Source organism: Myotis lucifugus, unplaced genomic scaffold, assembly GCF_000147115.1.
Source record: "Myotis lucifugus unplaced genomic scaffold, Myoluc2.0 scaffold_0, whole genome shotgun sequence".
NCBI classification, from domain to species: domain Eukaryota; kingdom Metazoa; phylum Chordata; class Mammalia; order Chiroptera; family Vespertilionidae; genus Myotis; species Myotis lucifugus.
Genome location: NW_005871048.1, coordinates 13,528,023 through 13,548,924, shown reverse-complemented (window position 1 = coordinate 13,548,924; position 20,902 = coordinate 13,528,023). Strand labels below are relative to the sequence as shown.

At 36.1% G+C, this 20,902-nt stretch overlaps 1 protein-coding gene across 9 annotated transcripts in view; it reads left to right on the top strand.

Moving 5' to 3' along the window:
* APC (APC, WNT signaling pathway regulator) overlaps positions 1–20,902 on the top strand; it is a 104,393-nt gene that overhangs the window by 69,180 nt on the left and 14,311 nt on the right. For 4 of the 9 annotated variants that reach the window (XM_014462986.2, XM_023747945.1, XM_014462898.2 and 1 more), the window contains 7 exons: positions 4,875–4,979; positions 9,424–9,522; positions 12,444–12,822; positions 14,530–14,625; positions 15,901–15,954; positions 20,035–20,174; positions 20,726–20,803. In XM_014462986.2, the coding sequence (XP_014318472.1) occupies positions 4,875–4,979; positions 9,424–9,522; positions 12,444–12,822; positions 14,530–14,625; positions 15,901–15,954; positions 20,035–20,174; positions 20,726–20,803 (951 nt within the window). The remainder of the gene's footprint in view (positions 1–4,874; positions 4,980–9,423; positions 9,523–12,443; positions 12,823–14,529; positions 14,626–15,900; positions 15,955–20,034; positions 20,175–20,725; positions 20,804–20,902) is intronic. The other 5 variants (XM_006081157.3, XM_023748068.1, XM_006081152.3 and 2 more) reach the window with 3 other exon arrangements.

Here is a 20,902-nt window from a genome sequence, read left to right as displayed (position 1 = left end):
TAATCTAAGAAGATGCAATCAGTAGACTACTTAATGTTTTTAAATTTATTGAAAGGAAAGGAAATTGACACAGTAGGAAAGAAACTGATGATGCCATAAATACATAACATCAAATACACAAAACAAAACTAACGTGGTGAACAGCAAAAAGTTGTAAAGGAAAACAATCATAGTTCACTACTTGTCGGCCATGATTAGAATTTAATAGTCAAAATAATGTAAATAGTGAAAAATTGATCTAACTATAAAGCAGTATTGGAAGGATGGAGGAACAGGATAAGTGTGGTGTTGAGGGTGGAATAGTGGGAAATCAATAAGTGGTGCATTCAACTGAAAATTGCAGAACTAGCAAAACAGGCAGGTTACTTAGAGGTAAGTGTGCCCCCATCACCCCCAAAAAAACCCTGAAAGAGATGAAACGTTTGCCTTTAGAAAATAGGAAATAGGACAGGGCAGGCAAATGTGAGAAACCTCTGTTTATTCTCATCTTTAGAAATAATGATTATTTAAACTATTTAAATTTGTAACTATGATAAAAAGAAAACATTTTTAAAAGAGCCAAAGCCATAATTTAAAAGATATTTATACTCATCTTCCTCTACTCCTTACAACTCATTAATAAGGAAACAGCCGATGGACAAAAGATTTGAATAGACATTGCACCAGAAACACACACACACACACACACACACACACACACACACACACACACACACACGAAAATAAGTTCAGCATCATTAGTCATTAGGAAAATACAAATCAAAACCACAATGAGATGCCACTTCACATCCATTAGGATGCCTGTAATCATAAAGATAGTAATAAGCATTGTCAAGGATGTGAATAAATACTGTTTTGGTGAGACTGTAAAATGGTATAGCGACTTGGAAAACAGTTTAACTGTTCCTCAAAATATTAAACATAGAGGTACCATGTGACCCAGTAATTTCACTTCTAAGAGATGAAACATATATCTATACGGAGACTTTAATTTGAATGTTTATGGCAGTATTATTCATACTAGCCCAAAAGTAGAAACAATGCAAATGTATATATGCTGCCAGGTGAATGAATACAAATGATACACAAATGTGGTATATCCTTATAATGGAATACTGTTCGCAATAAAAAGAGGCAAATTGATGGTACATTCTATATAGCTAAGTATAAGAAGCCAGACACTTAAGTCCATTTATTCCATTTGTAAGAAATGTCCAGAAAAGGCAAATTTATACAGAAAATAGTTACCTGCAGTTGTGGGCAGTAATGAGGATTAACTGTAGATGAACACAAAGGATCTTAAAATGTGTGAATTTTGTGACATGTAAATACCTCAACAACAAAAATTTTTATAGTCCTAAACTAGAAACTTTTGGTAAGTTTTCCAGCAACAATAGGAATAAGGAAATGAGTTAGGATTATTCTTTCATAGGAATCAGAAGTAGCCTCTTTGCCTTCAGAGTTAGCACTAGTTTGGGACAGTGATCAGAGAGTGCAGGCAGGCCTGTCACCTAAGATCAATGAAAGAACAAAGGAAGTAAATAAGAAAGGAGGAAGAAAAATAAAGGTAGTAAGTGTTAAATATTAGTTTGGCCTCTGGAGTCAGACTGGGGTGTGATCCCAGCTCTGGTTCTATTATTTACTAGGTATGTGACCTAAGGCCAGATATTTATCTTCCCTGTGTATCAGTTTCTTCATTTGTAAAATGAGGGTAATAACTGTACCTACCTTATAAGTTGGTATGGGAATTAAATAAATTAATAGATAACAAGTGATAAATGCATAGTAAACATTAGATGTTTTTTAAAGTTTACCATATTCATCATCATCATCATCCTGCATGCCTGTGTTTCTTTGGATCCCCTACTCTCCCTCTATTGGAAATAACTATTTCAACCCTTATCTCCCTCCCTGTAATAATTCCACCTCCTTCTTCACAGAGAAAACAGCAGCTTTCATAGGCACTATCTCTCTTTCTATCAGGAAGCATTCTGCCTTCCTTCTTTCTTCCTGCACTTTGGATTCTCAGCATCTGCCTTCTCGGGAACTTTTAACTCTTATCTCTTTTCTCACAAATATTTATCTTTTTCCTCTTCTATGGCACTTTTCCAATGGCATTTAAACAAGCTCAAATCTTATGTTTAAAAAAAAAAAGAAACTTCCTCAATCCCACTGCTCCCTGCAACTGTCTTTCTTCATCTGTCCCCTTTACTCCCTCCTGTCCTTTCCCAATCTCCATTCCAAAGGTATTTCTAGACTCCAAGTCTACATTTCCTCCCCACCATTCACTCTTAATGCAAGCCAATCTAATTTCTACTCCCATATTTCACTAACATGGACCGTCAGTGGCTTTTATATTGTGAATTAAATTGGCATTTTCAATCTTCATCTTGACACTTTTCACATTATTGAATACTTCCTGATGTTTGAAATATTCTTCTCTTGGCATCTATGACAATACTTTTTTTGTTTCCATCTCTTTGGCCTTTAAAGCTCATGTTCCTTTATGTGGCATTAATTGTAGGCATTCCTTAAGGCTAATTTCCCTTTTCTGTGTATTGTCTCTCCCTAAGACCATCTCTTTTGTGCTTAGGGCTTCAGTTACCATCTATAAAATATTGGCTCTCAAATTCATTTTTCTAGCCCTGAGCTCCAGACTCCTAAATATATGTGCCAACTTGGCATCTCCACTTAGGTGATGCAAATCTAAAACATAATAAATTATCTCTTCCTAAGTTCTTCTTACCACCCCACCTCCTTCAGAAAACCCTTATCCTCCTTAAGTTATTACCTATCTCTGTGATTGACATCATCATTATTCAGTTGTGTGAGCTAAGGAACATAGGAGTAATTCTTGACACCAGAGCTCTTCCTCCACTCACCATATCCAATCTACCACCAAGTCCTTCAGATTTACCTCTGTCTCCACTTCTTTTATCTCCATCACTGCTTCACTAGTGCAAAGTGCCATCATCTCACATTTACAGTAATATATTAGCCTCCAGACTGATCTCCTCTGTTGCCTATTTACTTAGACCATTTAAAAATTGACTTTAAAAATAAATTTAGCCCTGACCGGTTTGGCTCAGTGGATAGAGCGTTGGCCTGCAGACTGAAGGGTCCCAGGTTCGATTCCAGTCAAGGGCATGTACCTTGGTTGCGGGCACATCCCCAGTAGGGGCTGTGCAGGAGGCAGCTGATTGATGTTTCTCTCTCATCGATGTTTCTAACTCTCTATCCCTCTCCCTCTCCCTTCCTCTCTGTAAAAAATCAATAAAATATATTTAAAAATAAAATAAATAAATTTACATGCAACTTTTCTCATTAAAATGCTAGTTATTTGGGGCAAGAGTGCTATCTGAGAATCACACTAAAATTTAACAAAATCAGTAAGATTCTTTTATTATCTTTATGTTCTATTCTCTACACCATGATTTCCTGACATACTAGAACAAGCCATGCTTCCTTCCACCTCAGCTTCTTTGCATATGATCTTCTATTTACCTAAAAACTTTATCCTCTACCCTATCATTTTTCTAAAAATTCCTATTTATTCTTCAGATCTCAGTTCAAACATTTCCTAAGAGAGCTCTTCCCCAAACTCCTAGACCATATGACTCTTTCTGTTATATATTCTTATAATACTTTGTACCCTTCTTTCAGAGCACATGTCAAAATCTTAACTTTATTGTTATTTCTCTCATTATTTGGTAGTATCCCTGACTGGACTATAAGTTCCAAGAGTGCATAGAACAATGACTGCTTTTACTAGCACTGTATTCCTTATCACATAATGCAGGTAACTAACATAGCAGATGCTCAGCAATTGCTTATACATCAACATCTGCAATGGTGTTACTGTCAAATCTTTGTGGTTTTTATAGGTTTTGATTCCTTTTGTTTCTAGATTGACTTTGTATGTCTCTACTTTTGTTGAATTTTTTCAGCTGGTACTATTTTTTCTATTTCTGAATTATTGGGGCTATCTTACTTTTAGCCTACATGTAAATATACTAGTTTATTGATGGAATTAATTTTTGGTCACATTATAAATGGTATAGGAAAGCTTGATGTTTAAAGAACTTCCAGTGAAGCCATTTTGTGAAATAACTATCCACTATCTTGTCACATTTTTTAAAGTATGATTTTTATTTTAGAGTGTCATTTCCCTAGGGCAAACACATTTGTAATTGTTTCTATAAAAGATAATGGGAAAATTATTTTCTTTGATTCTTCAGTGTTATTTTTACAAAGTGACTGCTTTATACTGGATATAAACTATCTCTAAATGATTGCTTTTACTGGCTATAATGTCATTTTCATTTCATATAACAGATGGTGGTTACATTAGAAAAGGTTTTTAGTTTTATTTATATCAGAATCTAAGAGCTTATCTATTTGTTTAATATGATTTTTATTAGCATATACTGTATATCTATATATTCTATGTAGAGTATACTTACACAGAAGGTATTTATAAACTTAGATAATAGTTTAAGTGTTATATTTGCAGCTCTGTTAAATGCCAGAATTATGTGACCTTGTAGAAAAGATAGTTATTTGTTCTAGTTGGGTTATATTCCTGATAGTGATGTGAGCACCGCTGGTGGAGGATGGTGTTTCTGTGAGTCTCAGAAAATCCTTTGTCTCGTGCAGCTCTAATGCTCAAGGGACACAATTCACTTTCCTCTTACCGAAATAGTCGACTGCCAGCCATGCTGGAGGTTATGAAGTCTGAAGTGTAGTAGTTCCATGCCTTTGTAAACCTGTATAATTTATGCATTCAGAGCTTTAAAATAAGAAAGGGAAAAAGCTGTGAGCTAAAAAAACAGACACCATTTTTTTATGTAATGATGTTAACTCCCTATTAACAGAGGTCATCTCAGAGCAAGCATGAAGCTGGCTCACATGAAGCTGAGCAGCAGAATGAAGGTCAAGGAGTGGCAGAAATCAACATGGCAACTTCTGGTAGTGGTCAGGTAAATAAATTATTTTATTGTTTTTTAAATAAGCTATTTAAATATTTTTTAAATATGGTCCTCAGATTGATCTGTAAATCTTGTTTGTTTCCTTAGTCCTGAATACATATCTTCAGAAGATTTGGTACCAAAATGCTATCACTTTTCTTTATACATCTAACAATAATGTTTTCAAATTTTTAAAACTGTTTCATAATGTAAATTGTGTGTTTTTATTTTAGTCTAAAATGATTGGTGTGACTAGAGTTTTTTGAAAAATAAAATACTAAGCTGCATTTTGGTTATTTGTGTGACTTGACCTAGTTATTATTGCTTTCATTGAATAGATTTGCTCTTTCTCTAAGGCATTCTTTGCAAAGACATTTTTATGTTTTTAAAAATGATCTTAAGGACTTGCTATAGTTCTTGTTTTCTCTTGTACTTCAAGATTACATAAATCTAAAAATCCAAGTCTTATCTTTGAAAAGATTATTTTAATGCTCATAAAAAGTAAAGAGATGTAGCAAAGGTTGTGTTTAACTATTGTTACATCATTTTTAGCAACATTATGGAAGTCAACTTGATTTTTTTATTAATACAGAACTATTTTCTTACTGTGCTGCTGTTAGTTTTCTATTAATTTTATTGGATGCATCCTAATATGACAGAATTTTTCTTTGGGGTGTTCTGTATGCCCCATGTTGTTTCAATGAATATTTTTATGCTGTAAATGAATGATTTTAAAAAAATAGAATTTCACCGAGTTGGTTTTAAGGTAATTTTTCTACTGTTGATATAGACTATTTCTTTAGTATCTATGTTACTTTTGATATTATTTATTTAAAAAGAGCATGCTTTTGTTCATTAAAATGTAAAGCTTAAAATCTCTCATACTTAAGTATTTAAATTTATTTTACTAAGTTAAAACAAAAAGATACTTCACTTTAGTATTATTAGTTAGCTTTGCAGTGGGGAAAACTCTAAGTATGGATGGTAAATTAGTGCAAAAGAAATTATATTTAAATAGCACATTTGAGTTACTTCTTTGTAATTTAGGGAATTATATGGGAAGCTTATGTGTTTCTACACATAAGTAGAAAGGAGGAAAATTACTTCTTGACAGAAAAAAAATTCTCTGCTTAGGATTAAACTTACCATTAGTGCTTTGGGTCATATTCCAATTATTATATACTTCAAAGCCTTACCTATCCAATAATCAGGTTATCCATTAAAAAATAATAATTGAATCCTTATCACACTTCTCTCATTAATTCTTTCATCAGAATTAATCCTAAGTAGATTATATTTAATGTCAAAAATGAAAACTATTGCCCTGCCAGTGTGGCTCCGGTTGAGTGTCGACCCAAGAACCAAAAGGTCACCCACCAGTTCAATTCCCGGTCAGGGCACATGCCTGGTTGGGGGCATGCAGGAGGCAGCTGATCGATGATGTTTCTCTCTCATCAGTGTTTCTATCTCTCTCTCTCTCCCTCTCCCCGCCTCTCTCTCTAAAAATCAATGGAAAAATATCCTCATGTGAGGATCAAATAAATCTGTTAAAGCATGGGCAAATGACATGAACAGAAATTAAAAGGAACTAGAAATGGCTTGTAAACATGTGGAAAGATTATCAATTTTATTAGTAATGATGTATAAATATAAGCTACAACCAAAGTAAAATATTTTTGGAGGCCATTGGATTGGCAAAGATCAATAACACTCAGTGTTGCTAATGGTTAACTGTCATCCTCATATACTGTCTCTATTTGTGCAAAATGAATAACCTTTCTGAAGAACAAATTTTTAATATGTATCTAAACTTAATGTGCCAACTCTGTAGCTCATAATTGCAGCTTCTAAGATTTTACACTAATGAGGTAATCAGTCAAGAATGCTCACATATGTTTGAAGAGATTCATCATAATATTATAACAGCAAAAATAGAAATAATCTGAATGTACATTAATAAGTAATTAGTTAAATTATCCATCATCTGTGGATAAGTGGTCAAGTAGCTCTGAAGTAAATCCCACTTTCCCACCAACTAAGAAGCAAAACTTTAGACAAGTAAATTCTGAGTTTTAGTGTTTCTTCTTAAAAAAAAAAATCTCTATATATAAAAGCCTAAGCGACCGAACAACCAGTCACTATGACGCACACTGACCACCAGGGGGCAGACGCTCAATGCAGGAGCTGTCCCCTGATGGTCAGTGTGCTCCCACAGCGGGAGTGCCACTCAGCTGACTGACCCGTCCCAGTGGCCCACCAGCCCGGCGGCAGCCACTCACTCTCCCAGTAGTCCTGCAGGTACAATCTCCAGAGAATGGGCCAGGCACTGACCCGCCACCAGGAAGTCAGCCTCAAGCACCGCGGCCACTTCCCCTCCCTAGATGCTCCACAAGGAAGAAACAATATAAAATAGGCCGCCAAGTGGCTCCCAACAACTGGTGCAAATGTCAGCGAGACGGATCCGGATCTCGGGCTGGCAAGGGCATCCCACCACCCACCTAGAGGGTCAATTGTGGCTCAGGTACTCCCCCAACCCCCCTGGGGACCCTGAATTAGTGCACCGGGCCTCTAGTAAGGTGATACAGTTGTGAGAATTAAATGCAGTATGCACTTAACATAGTCCCTGGCATATAGCAGATACTTATTAAAGGTAACATTATTGTTGTTACTAGTAACTAATAATAGTTGTGTATTTTTTTTAATTGATTTGAGAGAGAGAGGAAAGGAGAGGGGGAAAGAGAGAAACATTGATTGGTTGTCTCCCATACATACCCTGAAAGGGGGGGGGGGGGGGTTTGAGCCTGCAACCTGAGTATGTGCCCTGGCCAGGAATTGAACCACAATCCTTCAGTGCACAGATGATGCTCCAACCAACTGAGCCACACCAGCCAGGGCAGTTATTTTTAAAGAAACGTAATTTGTGCTAGATACTGTATTAGACTCTGGAAATAGATAATTGAAAAAGACAGATAGTCCCTAGCCCAGTGATGGCGAACCTATGACACGCGTGTCAGAGGTGACAGGCGAACTCATTTTTTTTTGGTTGATTTTTCTTTGTTAAATTGCATTTAAATATGTAAAATAAATATCAAAAATACAAGTATTTGTTTTACTATGGTTGCAAAGATCAAAAAATTTCTATATGTGACACGGCACCAGAGTTAAGTTAGGGTTTTTCAAAATGCTGACACGCCGAGCTCTAAAGGTTCGCCATCACTGCCCTAGCCTCATGAAACTTACATGGTACATCCATGCAAATGTTAAAAGTGACAAATTACATCTGTTAATATAGAGTTCTAACTTTTAGTCTTCAGCCTTGCCTTTTTTTCTAGTATATTCTTCACATTATAATCAGAGTGATCCTTCTAAAACACAAATCTGATCAAATCACTTACTTGTTTAGACAATTCAGTGGCTACCCACTCCCCATAGAATAGTATGTAGTTCTTTATGTTATCAACTCTTCCAGCAGTATTTCTGTTTGCCCTATTTCTCTCCAGTCTCTCAGCTGAACTTCTCCAGTCCTTAAGTATGTCCAAGCCTTCCAAATAATGTTCCCTGTGGCTGGAACTCTCTTCTACTTTGTTCACTTGTATGTGTTTTACTCATCTTTCCCCTCAGTTTTAAATGGCATTTCTTTCAGGACATTTTCCTTGTTCCCACCTCTGTGAAATATATAAAGCTGTTCTCACAGCATTTAATACAGTTTGTTGGTTTAATTGTCTACTTGCCTTTTTAAAGACCTCCTCTAATAGAAGTTTCAAGCAGTCTTCTCTATACTTTGAGCTCCCAAAGAACTTGGACTATACTGAATTCACAGTCAGGTTGTGGTAATTTGAAGCATTTCATCAGTGGAGCTTTCTGTCAATCAATTTATGTTTAACTGAATGTGTTTGCATGTCTTTGGATCTGTAAAAAAAGTATTACTCTTAGAATTTCTTTAATATTTGGTTTCTTCTGGAGTGTAATTTAACTGTCTTTTGCAACAAATCTCCTTTTTGTCAGTTTTTCTCTAAAATTTACTTAATAAATTTATAGGTAAAAACATTCCTTTTGAGCAATTATAATGTTCATGCCTGCTTTTTCTCTTTTTTTTTCTTTTTGGTTAATCCTCACCTGAGGATACTTTTCCATTGATTTTCAGAGAGGAAGAGAGACAGAGAGAAAAACATCGATGTGTGTATCAATTGGTTGCCTCCCACACATATCCTGACCCAGGTTGGGGATCGAGCCTATAACCAAAGTACAGGTACGTGCCCTTGACCGGAATGGAATTGAACCCGTGACTCTTCAGTTCGAGAGCCAATGCTCTATCCAAGGAGCCAAATTGCCTAGGGCAATGTTCATGCTTTTAATGCTATAGTTAGCTGTCTACTGTAAAGAGTACTTTAACATGAAGTTAGCTATATTTATATACAATCTAAATTACACTATCTATAATTTGCTTAATTTCTAGAGTTCGGCTACACGAATGGATCATGAAACAGCCAGTGTTTTGAGTTCTAGTAGCACACACTCTGCTCCTCGGAGGCTGACAAGTCATCTGGGAACCAAGGTAACAGAAGATTATAAACCTGGTCACTAATACTATGAATACTTCCCTAATATTCGTTAGATAAGTCACTAAAAACGTTCTTTCTCATCTTTTAAATAGAGGAGAATTTTGATGCCATCATCACAGTTTCTTAAAGAAATGACATCTTTTTATACAAAGGAGCACAAAGGGAGAATAGGGATTATTAAAAGTGCCAAATTAGCTAGTTTTTTTCATATTTTTTTCCCCAGCCTTATCCACTTCTCTGCCAGTATCCTAAGCTCCAACCTCACTGGCTTACTTGCTTTCCTGAGCTCTCCCTTTATCCTCCACGTCTTGCCTGCAGTGGCACGCATCTCCACTGTCTACCTCGTCTCACAACAGCTCTCAAAGCTTTAGCCAGCCTTCAGAACTCTTCTCAGGCTTGCTTCTTTACAAAACATTTTCTGATTCCCATGGTCCTCTCACCTCCCCATGTAGTCTCTCTGCCTCCTTTGAATCACTACAGTGCATGAAACTGTCTTGGAGAACAGAGACTGTCTTTTATGTATCATGTGTTGCATCTAGCACAGAGCCTGCGAATAATGAGTGTTTAATAAATATTTATTTAAATAGATGGAACAGTTATTGAAATTGAATGTTATCCATTGCTGATAAGTCAGCTCTCTTAGGGTCTCTCAGATGTTAACAAGTATCTTAGGACTTGGGAATAGCATAGTCTTGGACTATGATCATAGTCCAAGATAACTGGCCAGTGTAGCTCAAAAGAAAGTAATTATTTTATTACTGTTTTAAAGCCAGAGACTTTAATATTATATTAACAAAGGATGAAATTCTAACATTACTAAACAATTTGTTTTTCATTAAATCTAAATAATTCCATTAATTGTTTTCATAGCATATTCTGTATACTCTTTATTTTAATAATATAATGGCTCTTAGGAAAAGCATTACTGAAATAACTAATATTGATTTAAGAAATGAATTTTGGAGTACTTATATTGTTAATATAAGACCTAATTCTTTTAATAACTCAAAATAGCTACTACTTGGGACCTTTGGAATACTAGTAACTGTGCTAGGCGTTGTATGTATGTTATCTCTAATTTTCTCAAACCCTATGAGATATTCTTGTTTCTCTTTGTTAAATGAGAAAACAGATACAAAAGTGATTCAGGCAGCCATTGTATAATTAAATTGGACTTCAACCCCAGATCTATCCAACATAAATACATAGTTTTTACTATAAAGAAAATCTCTAATATTCAACACTACTGTTGCATGAACACTGACAGCTATAATACCTTTTTCTTTTGAAGTAATTTATGCATAATACAAGAGCTTCCTACATTTTTGAATGCCAGCTACTAACCTATATATGTATTAATTCATTTAATCTTCAAGAGAAAACCCTATTAGGTGAATTCCTTCATTTTGCAACTGAAAAAATGGGCTCAGAGAAATCAGATAACTTGTTCGTATCACACAGCTCACTCATAAGTAGTGGAGCCAGAATTTGAAAACCCATTTATCCATAATTCTACACTGCCTTCCTAAAACCTTCATATCTAAGAGTAGTCTGTGTTTACACGTTTAGAGTAGTTTCTTAACCTAAGCACTATTGACTGGATAATTCTTTGTTGCATTGTAGCCTGTTTAGTAGCATTTCTGGTCTGTACCCACTAGACACCCATAGTACTTCCTCCTGTAGTTGTGACAACCAAAAATGTCTCCAACATAAATACATAGTTTTTACTATAAAGAAAATCTCTAATATTCAACACTACTGTTGCATGAACACTGACAGCTATAATACCTTTTTCTTTTGAAGTAATTTATGCATAATACAAGAGCTTCCTACATTTTTGAATGCCAGCTACTAACCTATATATGTATTAATTCATTTAATCTTCAAGAGAAAACCCTATTAAGTGAATGTTGCCAAAAGTTAAGAACCACTGATTTATAGACATGATACATTCTTTATATAATACTCTCTACTTTTCTCGAGCTTTAAAATGAAGCTGATCATAGTCCAAGATAACTGGCCAGTGTAGCTCAATTGGTTGGAGCATTGCCCTTACACCAAAAGGTGGCAGGTTCAATTCCCAGTCAGTGCACATACCCAAGATGCAAATTCCATTCCCAGTCAGGGGGGAGGGAGGGAGAGGAGGGTGTACAGTAGGCAACCAATCGATGTTTCTTTCTCTTTCCCTTCTCTCTAAAATCAATGAAAAACATATCCTTAAGTGAGGATTTTTTTAAAAAAGATAACAGTACTGTTTCCTTTTTCTAATTGCTTCTAAGTAAATCCTTAGACTTTATTGTCAGAGAGTCGATGCTTAGCAATTGCTTTTAGAAAAAATTGTATGAGAATCTTTGCTTTGTACTCTTTATGTAATCATAGCATTCTTTTTATGACAAAGTGTTTTTTATATGTGTAAGGGAGAAATCTTATAATTTTAACAATACTATTATAATCTTTTGAGGGTTAGTGATTGCTGAAAACTAGTACTTAGTAAAAATGATTGTTGAAAACTTTTATATTTATTAATTATAGTTGTAGATTAAAAGAAGTAAAACAAAATTTTTAATTCTCCCAAGAATTTAGATAGACCACCTTCCTCACTCTGTGAGTGAAATTAGTTGATTTTCATTTATTATAATCAATGAATTATCACGAGCTGATCCAGATAAACACAATTTAAGTATGTAAGAACCTACTTCCTCTTTCGGCACTGTATACTACCACTACTATTATTTACTCATACAAACAAATTGGTGATGATATAAATTTTGAAATAGCGTTCATTACTTCATCATGGAAAGAGTTTTTTGTTTTTTGTAATGAGTTACAATAAATATCCCATTCATCACTTCATTGGTGTTGGCTTTTGGATATTAAAGTCATAATTTTGTTTCTAAACTCATTTGGCCCACAGGTGGAAATGGTGTATTCATTGTTGTCAATGCTTGGTACTCATGATAAGGATGATATGTCACGAACTTTGCTAGCTATGTCTAGCTCCCAAGACAGCTGTATATCCATGCGACAGTCTGGATGTCTTCCTCTCCTCATCCAGCTTTTACATGGCAATGACAAAGACTCTGTGTTGTTGGGAAATTCCCGGGGCAGTAAAGAGGCTCGGGCCAGGGCCAGTGCAGCACTCCACAACATCATTCACTCACAGCCTGATGACAAGAGAGGCAGGCGTGAAATCCGAGTCCTTCATCTTTTGGAACAGATACGAGCTTACTGTGAAACCTGTTGGGAGTGGCAGGAAGCCCACGAACAAGGCATGGACCAGGACAAAAATCCAAGTATGTTCCCTATAGTGTACATCACAGTGCATGTTACAAAACAAATGTAAACGTTTTTAAAAAGAAAACTTTTAGTTCGTATGTTGTCTTTATGAATAGGACAGGAAATGCATATTAGCCATCTACGCTACTAACATAGGTTAAAGCTTAAGTCTGTTTTAAGTCTAAAATTAAGAAAAATGTAGCAAAGGAAAAGGTTATATACACTATGATGCAGCAAAGAAAAAGAACAGGAAATCAGCCGAACCGGTTTGGCTCATTGGATAGAGCGTCGGCCTGCGGACTGAAGGGTCCCAGGTTCGATTCCGGTCAAGGGCATGTACCTTGGTTGCGGGCACATCCCCACTGTGGGGGTGCAGGAGGCAGCTGATCGATCTCTCTCATCGATGTTTCTAACTCTCTATCCCTCTCCCTTCTTCTCTGTGGAAAATCAATAAAATATATTAAAAAAAAAAAAAAAAAAAGAACAGGAAATCAAGAGAGACTTACAGAGTCATAGCATAGTACATCTAGGATCTGAGTAATTATGTTGCCCATCTCTTTTATTTTATAGTTGAAGTTCAGAAAAGAAACTTTACATAAGTTTTTTCAGCAAGCCATTATCTTTTACATTTGCATATCACTCTACTCAGTAGATACAGAGCTGTTATATCTGTTGTTATACGATCCTCACAACAACCTGTGAAGTAGGAAGGGAAGGTATTATCTCCATTTTACAGATGAAGAAACTGAGACTCAGAAAAGCTAAAGATTTGCCTGTGGCATCACAGTTAGTAAGTGGAGCCAGGAACAAAGGCCAGATTTCCTGATTCTCAACTCAGTGCCCTTCCTACCGCACCATCCTGCTCCAGGCAATGGGTCCCTATTGCTGGGGGTGATCAGCCACCCAGCTCTTTGCTCAGGAGAGACCCTTGGCCACCAGCCCCTGTCCCTCAGACACAGGGAACATGGGAGCAGGAACCCTTGGGCACATAACTTCATTCCTGTAGCAAGAACCAAAATTAGTAAGTATATAAGGTAAGATTTTCCTTTCGCCTGATAAAAAAATAACACACACACACACACACACACACACACACGGCACCTCAAAAAAAATTAAGTAGAATGAATTATTATTGCTTCTGAAAAATAGACTTGCTTTTTAAATTTTATTTCAGGTAACAAGTTTTGAAACCTTGTGCATAATACTAAATGTGGAGGTATATTTTCTTGGATACCTTTTCTTTAAATTTTTACTATCTAGTATCTGTCAATATAGTAAGTAAACTTTCTCTACTAGGTTTATACTAGCTTTCTCTACTACATTTGTACACAGTGATGTGCTTCTAACCCACACTCATGACAATAGTTTAAGTAGAAATTATAAATAAAATTAATTTTATACCAAAATGTTTTTATTCTTTCATATAGTAAACATAGTTTTAAATTATTTTAGTTATAGCAAAAACCTGCAAGGGTCTTATTCTAACAGACTTGGTCAAGGGCAATTGAATGGTAAACATTTTTATGGAACCAAGAAAAGCCTTTTACTCATATTTTCTTTTCCATGTTGGTAATATTTATTTATCTACTCAGCAAATGTTTATTGAACCATTAAACTGTGTATTAGGGATATGTTAGTGAGCCCTGTGTATTTTTCAAGTATAATAAACATCATTTCTTTTGAGAAAACAAAGCATTATGGTTTATGTCAATTTTATTTTTTAGTGCCAGCTCCTGTTGAACATCAGATCTGTCCTGCTGTGTGTGTTCTAATGAAACTTTCGTTTGATGAAGAACATAGACATGCAATGAATGAACTTGGTAAGACAGAAATGTTTCTTAATGCCATAGAAAAATACTAAAGATTTCATCATTGTTGAAATTGAATATAAGGCCACTAACTTATATTACCAGCTGCTTCCTCCTTGTAGCAAATGATGATAGTCTGATTTCCAGAGAAGAAAAGGTTCTAAATAAAGAAGCTGCTACCCCAAACTAACTTGGATTTTCAAAATCTCAGTTATAGATTGGAAAAATTACTAAATAGGCCACTCCTTGCCCCTATTGCCAAGGTAGACCCTGTGTGACAGCTGACAGGGAGGGTAATTTGAATTATTTTGAAATGTGGAGCTCCTTCATTGTTCCTGAACTGAGTCACTTCTGATGCACACCAGAAGATACTCATCTACCTTTGTGGTTATCAGTCTTTTACTGGATTTTCATGATAAGCAGCATGGTATCTTTGAAACTGGTTATTATGGAAAAGCATTATGCTTTAATTTAAATCAGAAACATTCTATTAATTTTGGTAGGATTACACTTCTTTAGGTATGTGTTATCACACACTCTAATCACACCTACATTTGTGCACCCCATTTTTCATGTAACGGTTTTTCTTTGATTTCTAGGTTCATTTTGCACAGGTGATATTTATAAATTGCATCTTGCTGAGCCATCTCATGTGAACTGGATCTCTCTAGTGGTGCCACAAGCAAGACCGTACACTGGGTTCCCATCTTAGTGTAGCTGTGCCCTGGCTTTTTGTGCTGTTTATGTTACATTGCATTCCAGCCCCCCCTTTGTTTTCCTGTCACCCTCATCATTATCATTCATCATTTATCTTAAAAGTGACAAAGTCATGAGACTTTACAGAGAATCTGGACAGCCAAAATGAGTGTTGTCTCCTTCAGAGTCATTACTTCGGGAGGCTATGTACTTCTGATTTCGGGCCTGTCCTCCAGCCATGCTTTTCTTCCCACAGGCCCTAGCAATTGGCCCACCTGAATCTCTCCTTCCCCCACCACCTCCCTCAGCCTCCTGTGGAATTGAGTATAATCTTAGGAGTTCTCCCCACCTCAGTATAGTCTTGACATTTGTGAAAGTTTTATGTTTGGATGGATTTTTTTTAAATACTATTAATAATGGGAAGGGGTTAAAAATAATAAACAGAAAAATTAATCCAAGCTTAAGCTAATGCCAAGATTTTTCTATAAATGTTCCTGTGTTCCAATGGACTGTAGACTAGGACTGACACATTAATCATCTGAATTTCAAAGTAAATCGTAGACTCAGTATTTGTTCCTCTTCCTTCTTCAGGTAGGAAGGCTACCCGGGGCATTTCATCACAGGAGCTAGGGCAGGGGCTTTCAGGTGAGGAGCAGGATGGGGCATCTGGGGTGTGACTGCTGGGACATAGCACAGAGGATTGCCTTCTTCTCATTCCTAACCTCCGAATTTGCACTGGAACAAAAGAAGGATCAAGGTTTGTGGATTGTGGAGAAATAGAGTAAGAAAGCATCAAGTATCTGACTATGAGGGATAAGGAGGGGGAAAGTCCCTAATAGGTGAAGGGAAATTCCTAAACCCAGTCATCTGGGACTGTCATTTGTCCATACAAGAAGATTCTACAGCTATCAGGGTCATATAAGTTTGCACCTATTAGTACTGCAAGTTTTAGACTCTTAACAGTAGTGATATATTTACTAATTTATTAATTCTTAGCTCTGACCCAGAAACTTTGCTAGGCACTAAATATAAAAAAAAAGGTTAAGACTTAGTCCTGACTTTCCAGGAACTCATGGTTTATTTGCATTAATATTTCCGAAACCAGATCATAATGAACACTAGAGTTACTTGTCAAACCATGTAGGTACTCTGGCCCGGTAGCAACCTGGCTTAGTAAAGCAATCTCCAGGGGGGAGCCTAGGAATCATATTTAATAAGTAACTTAGGTAATTCTCCTGGTCAAGATATTTTATGAAACACCAATCTATAAAACATTGATGCTGGGCCCCTGATACTTATTTTAGAATGAGGCTAATGGTGTGACTATCTAAACCAAGTTTACACACACACACACACTTTAAAAATTATATCATCTTTCTGTTATCTTTTTTTGGATTAAAGATTCTGTTGAATATCACCAGAAGCTGTTGGTCCTTTACTACCTATAATGTTACGATATACCATATTGGGTACTATTTGGTTCATATGGGCCCTATTTTCTAACATAGGCACTAAGGAAAATATGGAAGGACATGCTCATTATCTTTGCATTTTTCTCAGAGCAACCTATTTTTTTTTCTAACAATCATGAATTTTCATATTTTTACTTACCTGAAACATAAAGGGCTCTCTCTTTTATCTGATATCCTAAATTCTATTGAATGTTCTTTTCTCATTAGCCATGTTCTTCATGGTTTTTTTCACATTGGCCATATCCTTCTTTATTTTTATTTTTTTCAGAATCAAATCCTAAGATTTTGTAGTTTTTCCATACAAGAGTACTCAACTCTTTGCTCATTTAGTGCCTTCTTGGAATCTTTATCACAAATACCGCTATGCTGGGCAGGATTTAATGTAGGCACAAAGCACAGTATGTTTTGTTTTGGTTTTGAGCGTCTACTTTATAATGCTCAACATTTTGGTGATTTCATCAGTACACAGGGCCACTGTCTTCAGGTCAACAGTGACGCCCCCACCCCTGACCCCCGCCCAAGGTCAATTTCCTGGGTCAAAACTCTCAGTTCTTTTCCTGGCTCCTCTTCTTTATCCAAGCATCACATGTGGAATTCCTCAGAGCTCTCTCCAAGGTTCTCTTCCTCTCTCCTCTCTCCATAGGCAGTGTCTTCCACTTCAATTACAATGTTTTTAAATTTACATCTTAATCCAAGTTCTTTCTCCTGAGTTTTAAATACATTATCAAATTGGTCCTCTGACATCTTTACTTGGAAGGTTTTACAGACATTTCTTACTCAGCTGCCACAACTGAAATTTTTATCTCCTCCATCCCCAGATCTCTCTCTCTTCCAGGGTTTCTTTTCTCAGAAAATAGCATTCCAATCAACCCAGTTGCTCAAGCCAGAATCTTGAAAGATATCCATGACTCTGTCCTTCTCTTCTATAGCTAGTAACTGAGTCTTTAATTCTGCTGCTTAAATATATCTCAAATCACTGCTCTTCTTTTCATCCCCAATTCAAACCTCTATCATCTCTTATATTCTGCAGTACTTTGTCTTACTTGTCTCCCAACTTCCAGTCATAATCTGTTTTGCACCCTTCAACCACCACTCTATGTAGAGCACACATATAATTTTTCCTTCCCCTACCTGAAGTCCTTAGTATGGTACATAAAGTCTTGCATGTTCTGGCCTCTACCCATTTGTAGCCTCCTGTAACCTTGATGCTGTACAGTGGGGCCTTGACTTACGAGTTTAATTCATTCCGTGATGGAGCTCGTAACTCAAATTACTCGTATGTCAAATCAAAAAGTGAACGAGTGAGACACGTGTTGCTGGGCTGATGTTGTGGCGTTCACTGTGACATTCGCTGCGCCAACTAGCGGTGGGGTATATGAAGCTGGCTCGTAACTCGAATTTTAGCTCGCAACTCAAAGCAAAAATACTCAAAGCAAAAATTCGGCCGAGAGACGGCTCGTATCTCGAAAAACTTGTTAGTCGGGACACTCGTAAGTCAAGGCCCCACTGTATATTTCAGGCCCAGAGGCCCTTGCACATGCTATTTCATCTGCCTAAAATGCTTTATTATTCCTACTCCACCTTTTTAGATACTCCATCATTTAAGTCTCAACTTAAACATTATTTCCTCAGCCTTTTTCTTGATCTCCTCAGTCTAAGTTAAGTCCAGCTGTTATTTTGCCCTGTACTTACACAGTCCAGCACACTTTAATTAGTTGTTCAGTGTCTGTCTTTGCTGTAATCTATAAACTCCATATAGACAGTGACTGTATTTTGTTCACTGTTACATATATTTTCCATCATTATGGGGAGTTGGAGGAAAATCTTCCTAAATACGATTTAGATTTTCCTTAACCAAATTAATTTTCACTTACCTATATTAAACTTATCTGTCATTTCTGCTAATTATAAAAATTTGTGTGAATCTTCCTATACTTAAATCCCCTGGCCTGGAATTCTTGATCCAAGATAGAACTTTGTCTGTTTTGCAAACTTTCAGATTCCTCTATATACTGACCCTTCCAGGTTATTTGCAAAATATTAAATGTACAGGTTCTCTCAGATTAATGAACTGACACTTTAGACTTACAGTATCCAAGAATTGTCTGTTTGTATTCATCCTTTCTTTTTGTGTAACCCACTTCTCTGTGACAAAACAATATTCTCATTTCCACAATGATTAATATTGTTGATGAATAATATTTGAGTAGCCTCCATACATTTTTATTTTTGTTCACCCCCTCACCATTTTGCGTTGCCTTTTGTTTGTTTTGTTTTTACTACCCCTGCCTTTATGTCTTTCCCTTTCCTTTCTCATCATTTTTCTCCTTGCCTTCCTAGTGTTGACCACTGTGGGCATTGTTGAGCATACCCAGTGGTGGGAATCAAGGGGAAAGAAAATACTAAATCCTAGTATAGTTGGTATTTGACACCTGTGAGTATCAAAGAAAAGTAAACTTTTTTAAAAATATGAATAAGTAGTTTTATAGAACTTAGTATCAAATTGAACAGATAATTATTTTTCATTTTAAAAAATAAGCTTTGCCCTAACCGGTTTGGCTCAGTGGATAGAGCGTCGGACTGCGGATTGAAGGGTCCCAGGTTCGATTCCGGTCAAGGGCATGTACCTTGGTTGCGGGCACATCCCCAGTGGGGAGTGTGCAGGAGGCAGCTGATCGATGTTTCTAACTCTCTATCCCTCTCCCTTCCTCTCTGTAAAAAAATCAATAAAATATATTTAAAAAATAAATAAATAAAAATAAAAAATAAGCTTTGCTTCATGCACAGTTTAGTTGGTAACTTTCAGTATTCTTAAGGATAATTATTCAGCAGGTAAAAAATATTAAAGTAATTAGGCAAGTGTGTGCAACAATGAAGAGTGTAAAGTCCTAATAATAAAAACAAGTTACCTGTTTACATTCAGGAAGACCTAGTGTTAAAAAATAGCCTTCTCCATCATTGACAAGATAGAGTGTATGTGTAGTAAATAGAGTGTAATGCTCATTTCACTTAGTAAGGCAAGGGCTGGAGGGTGGAGAAACTGGCGAAAAATGGGATAGTTGTCAGTTGTATTTTATAAATGTATTACACAAAAGTCCTATAACATTTTTTGTAGCTTGTAATTCTAAAGACAAATTTAAACCATGTATTCTCATTCTTGAGATTTTTTTTCCTAATATTTAAGTTATAAACTTGGTACCAGTTTGTTTTATTTTAGATTATTGTCTTTTTCCTCTTGCCCTTTTTAAATTAGGGGGACTACAGGCCATTGCAGAATTATTGCAAGTGGACTGTGAAATGTATGGGCTTACTAATGACCACTACAGTATTACATTAAGACGATATGCTGGAATGGCTTTGACAAACTTGACTTTTGGAGATGTAGCCAACAAGGTATGTTTTAGAAGATCCATTTCTTAAGACATCTCAGGTTTGATGAGTTAGTTTACTTCATACAAACTACTTTTCACTGGTTTTCTTTTTATCACTCTCCTCATTAAACACTGACTAATAAAAACCTGTATTTCACATCCCACTGTACATCCTTATTCATTTGGTTGTGTTATGATTAAACAAGAGCAAAAGATAGAACTCAGTAGTGGATTTATTTAATTGCAAAACATCTGGAAATCCTCATGACCAGTGTGTTACACACATACTGGTTGTATCCAAATGAGAGAACTTTAAAAATCCTTTGCTTCTCATTTCTTATCATTTATTCACTTTGTTTTTCCAATTTGCCAAGAGAAGAACAGATAGCAAATGATTAGGAGAGTATTTTTCTCTCATTTATGTAATCTGATTCTAAATCTTTTATGGGTAAAATATTAGCTATAATTAAAGTGGGACTAGTACAACTGTATTTTAAGTTTAGTGGTCAAAAATGAAGCACACCTTCAGGTTGCCTTGTGACTGACCCTCTGTTCCATGTCTGATTTTTGCAGGCTACACTATGCTCTATGAAAGGCTGCATGAGAGCACTGGTGGCCCAACTAAAATCTGAAAGTGAGGACTTACAGCAGGTACTACTTAGAATTTGAATTGTTTTTCTCGGATATTAGCTGGTGAATATTCTGATTTAGATTAATTTAAGCTGTGGCTCAGTTTTTAGTATCTCATGT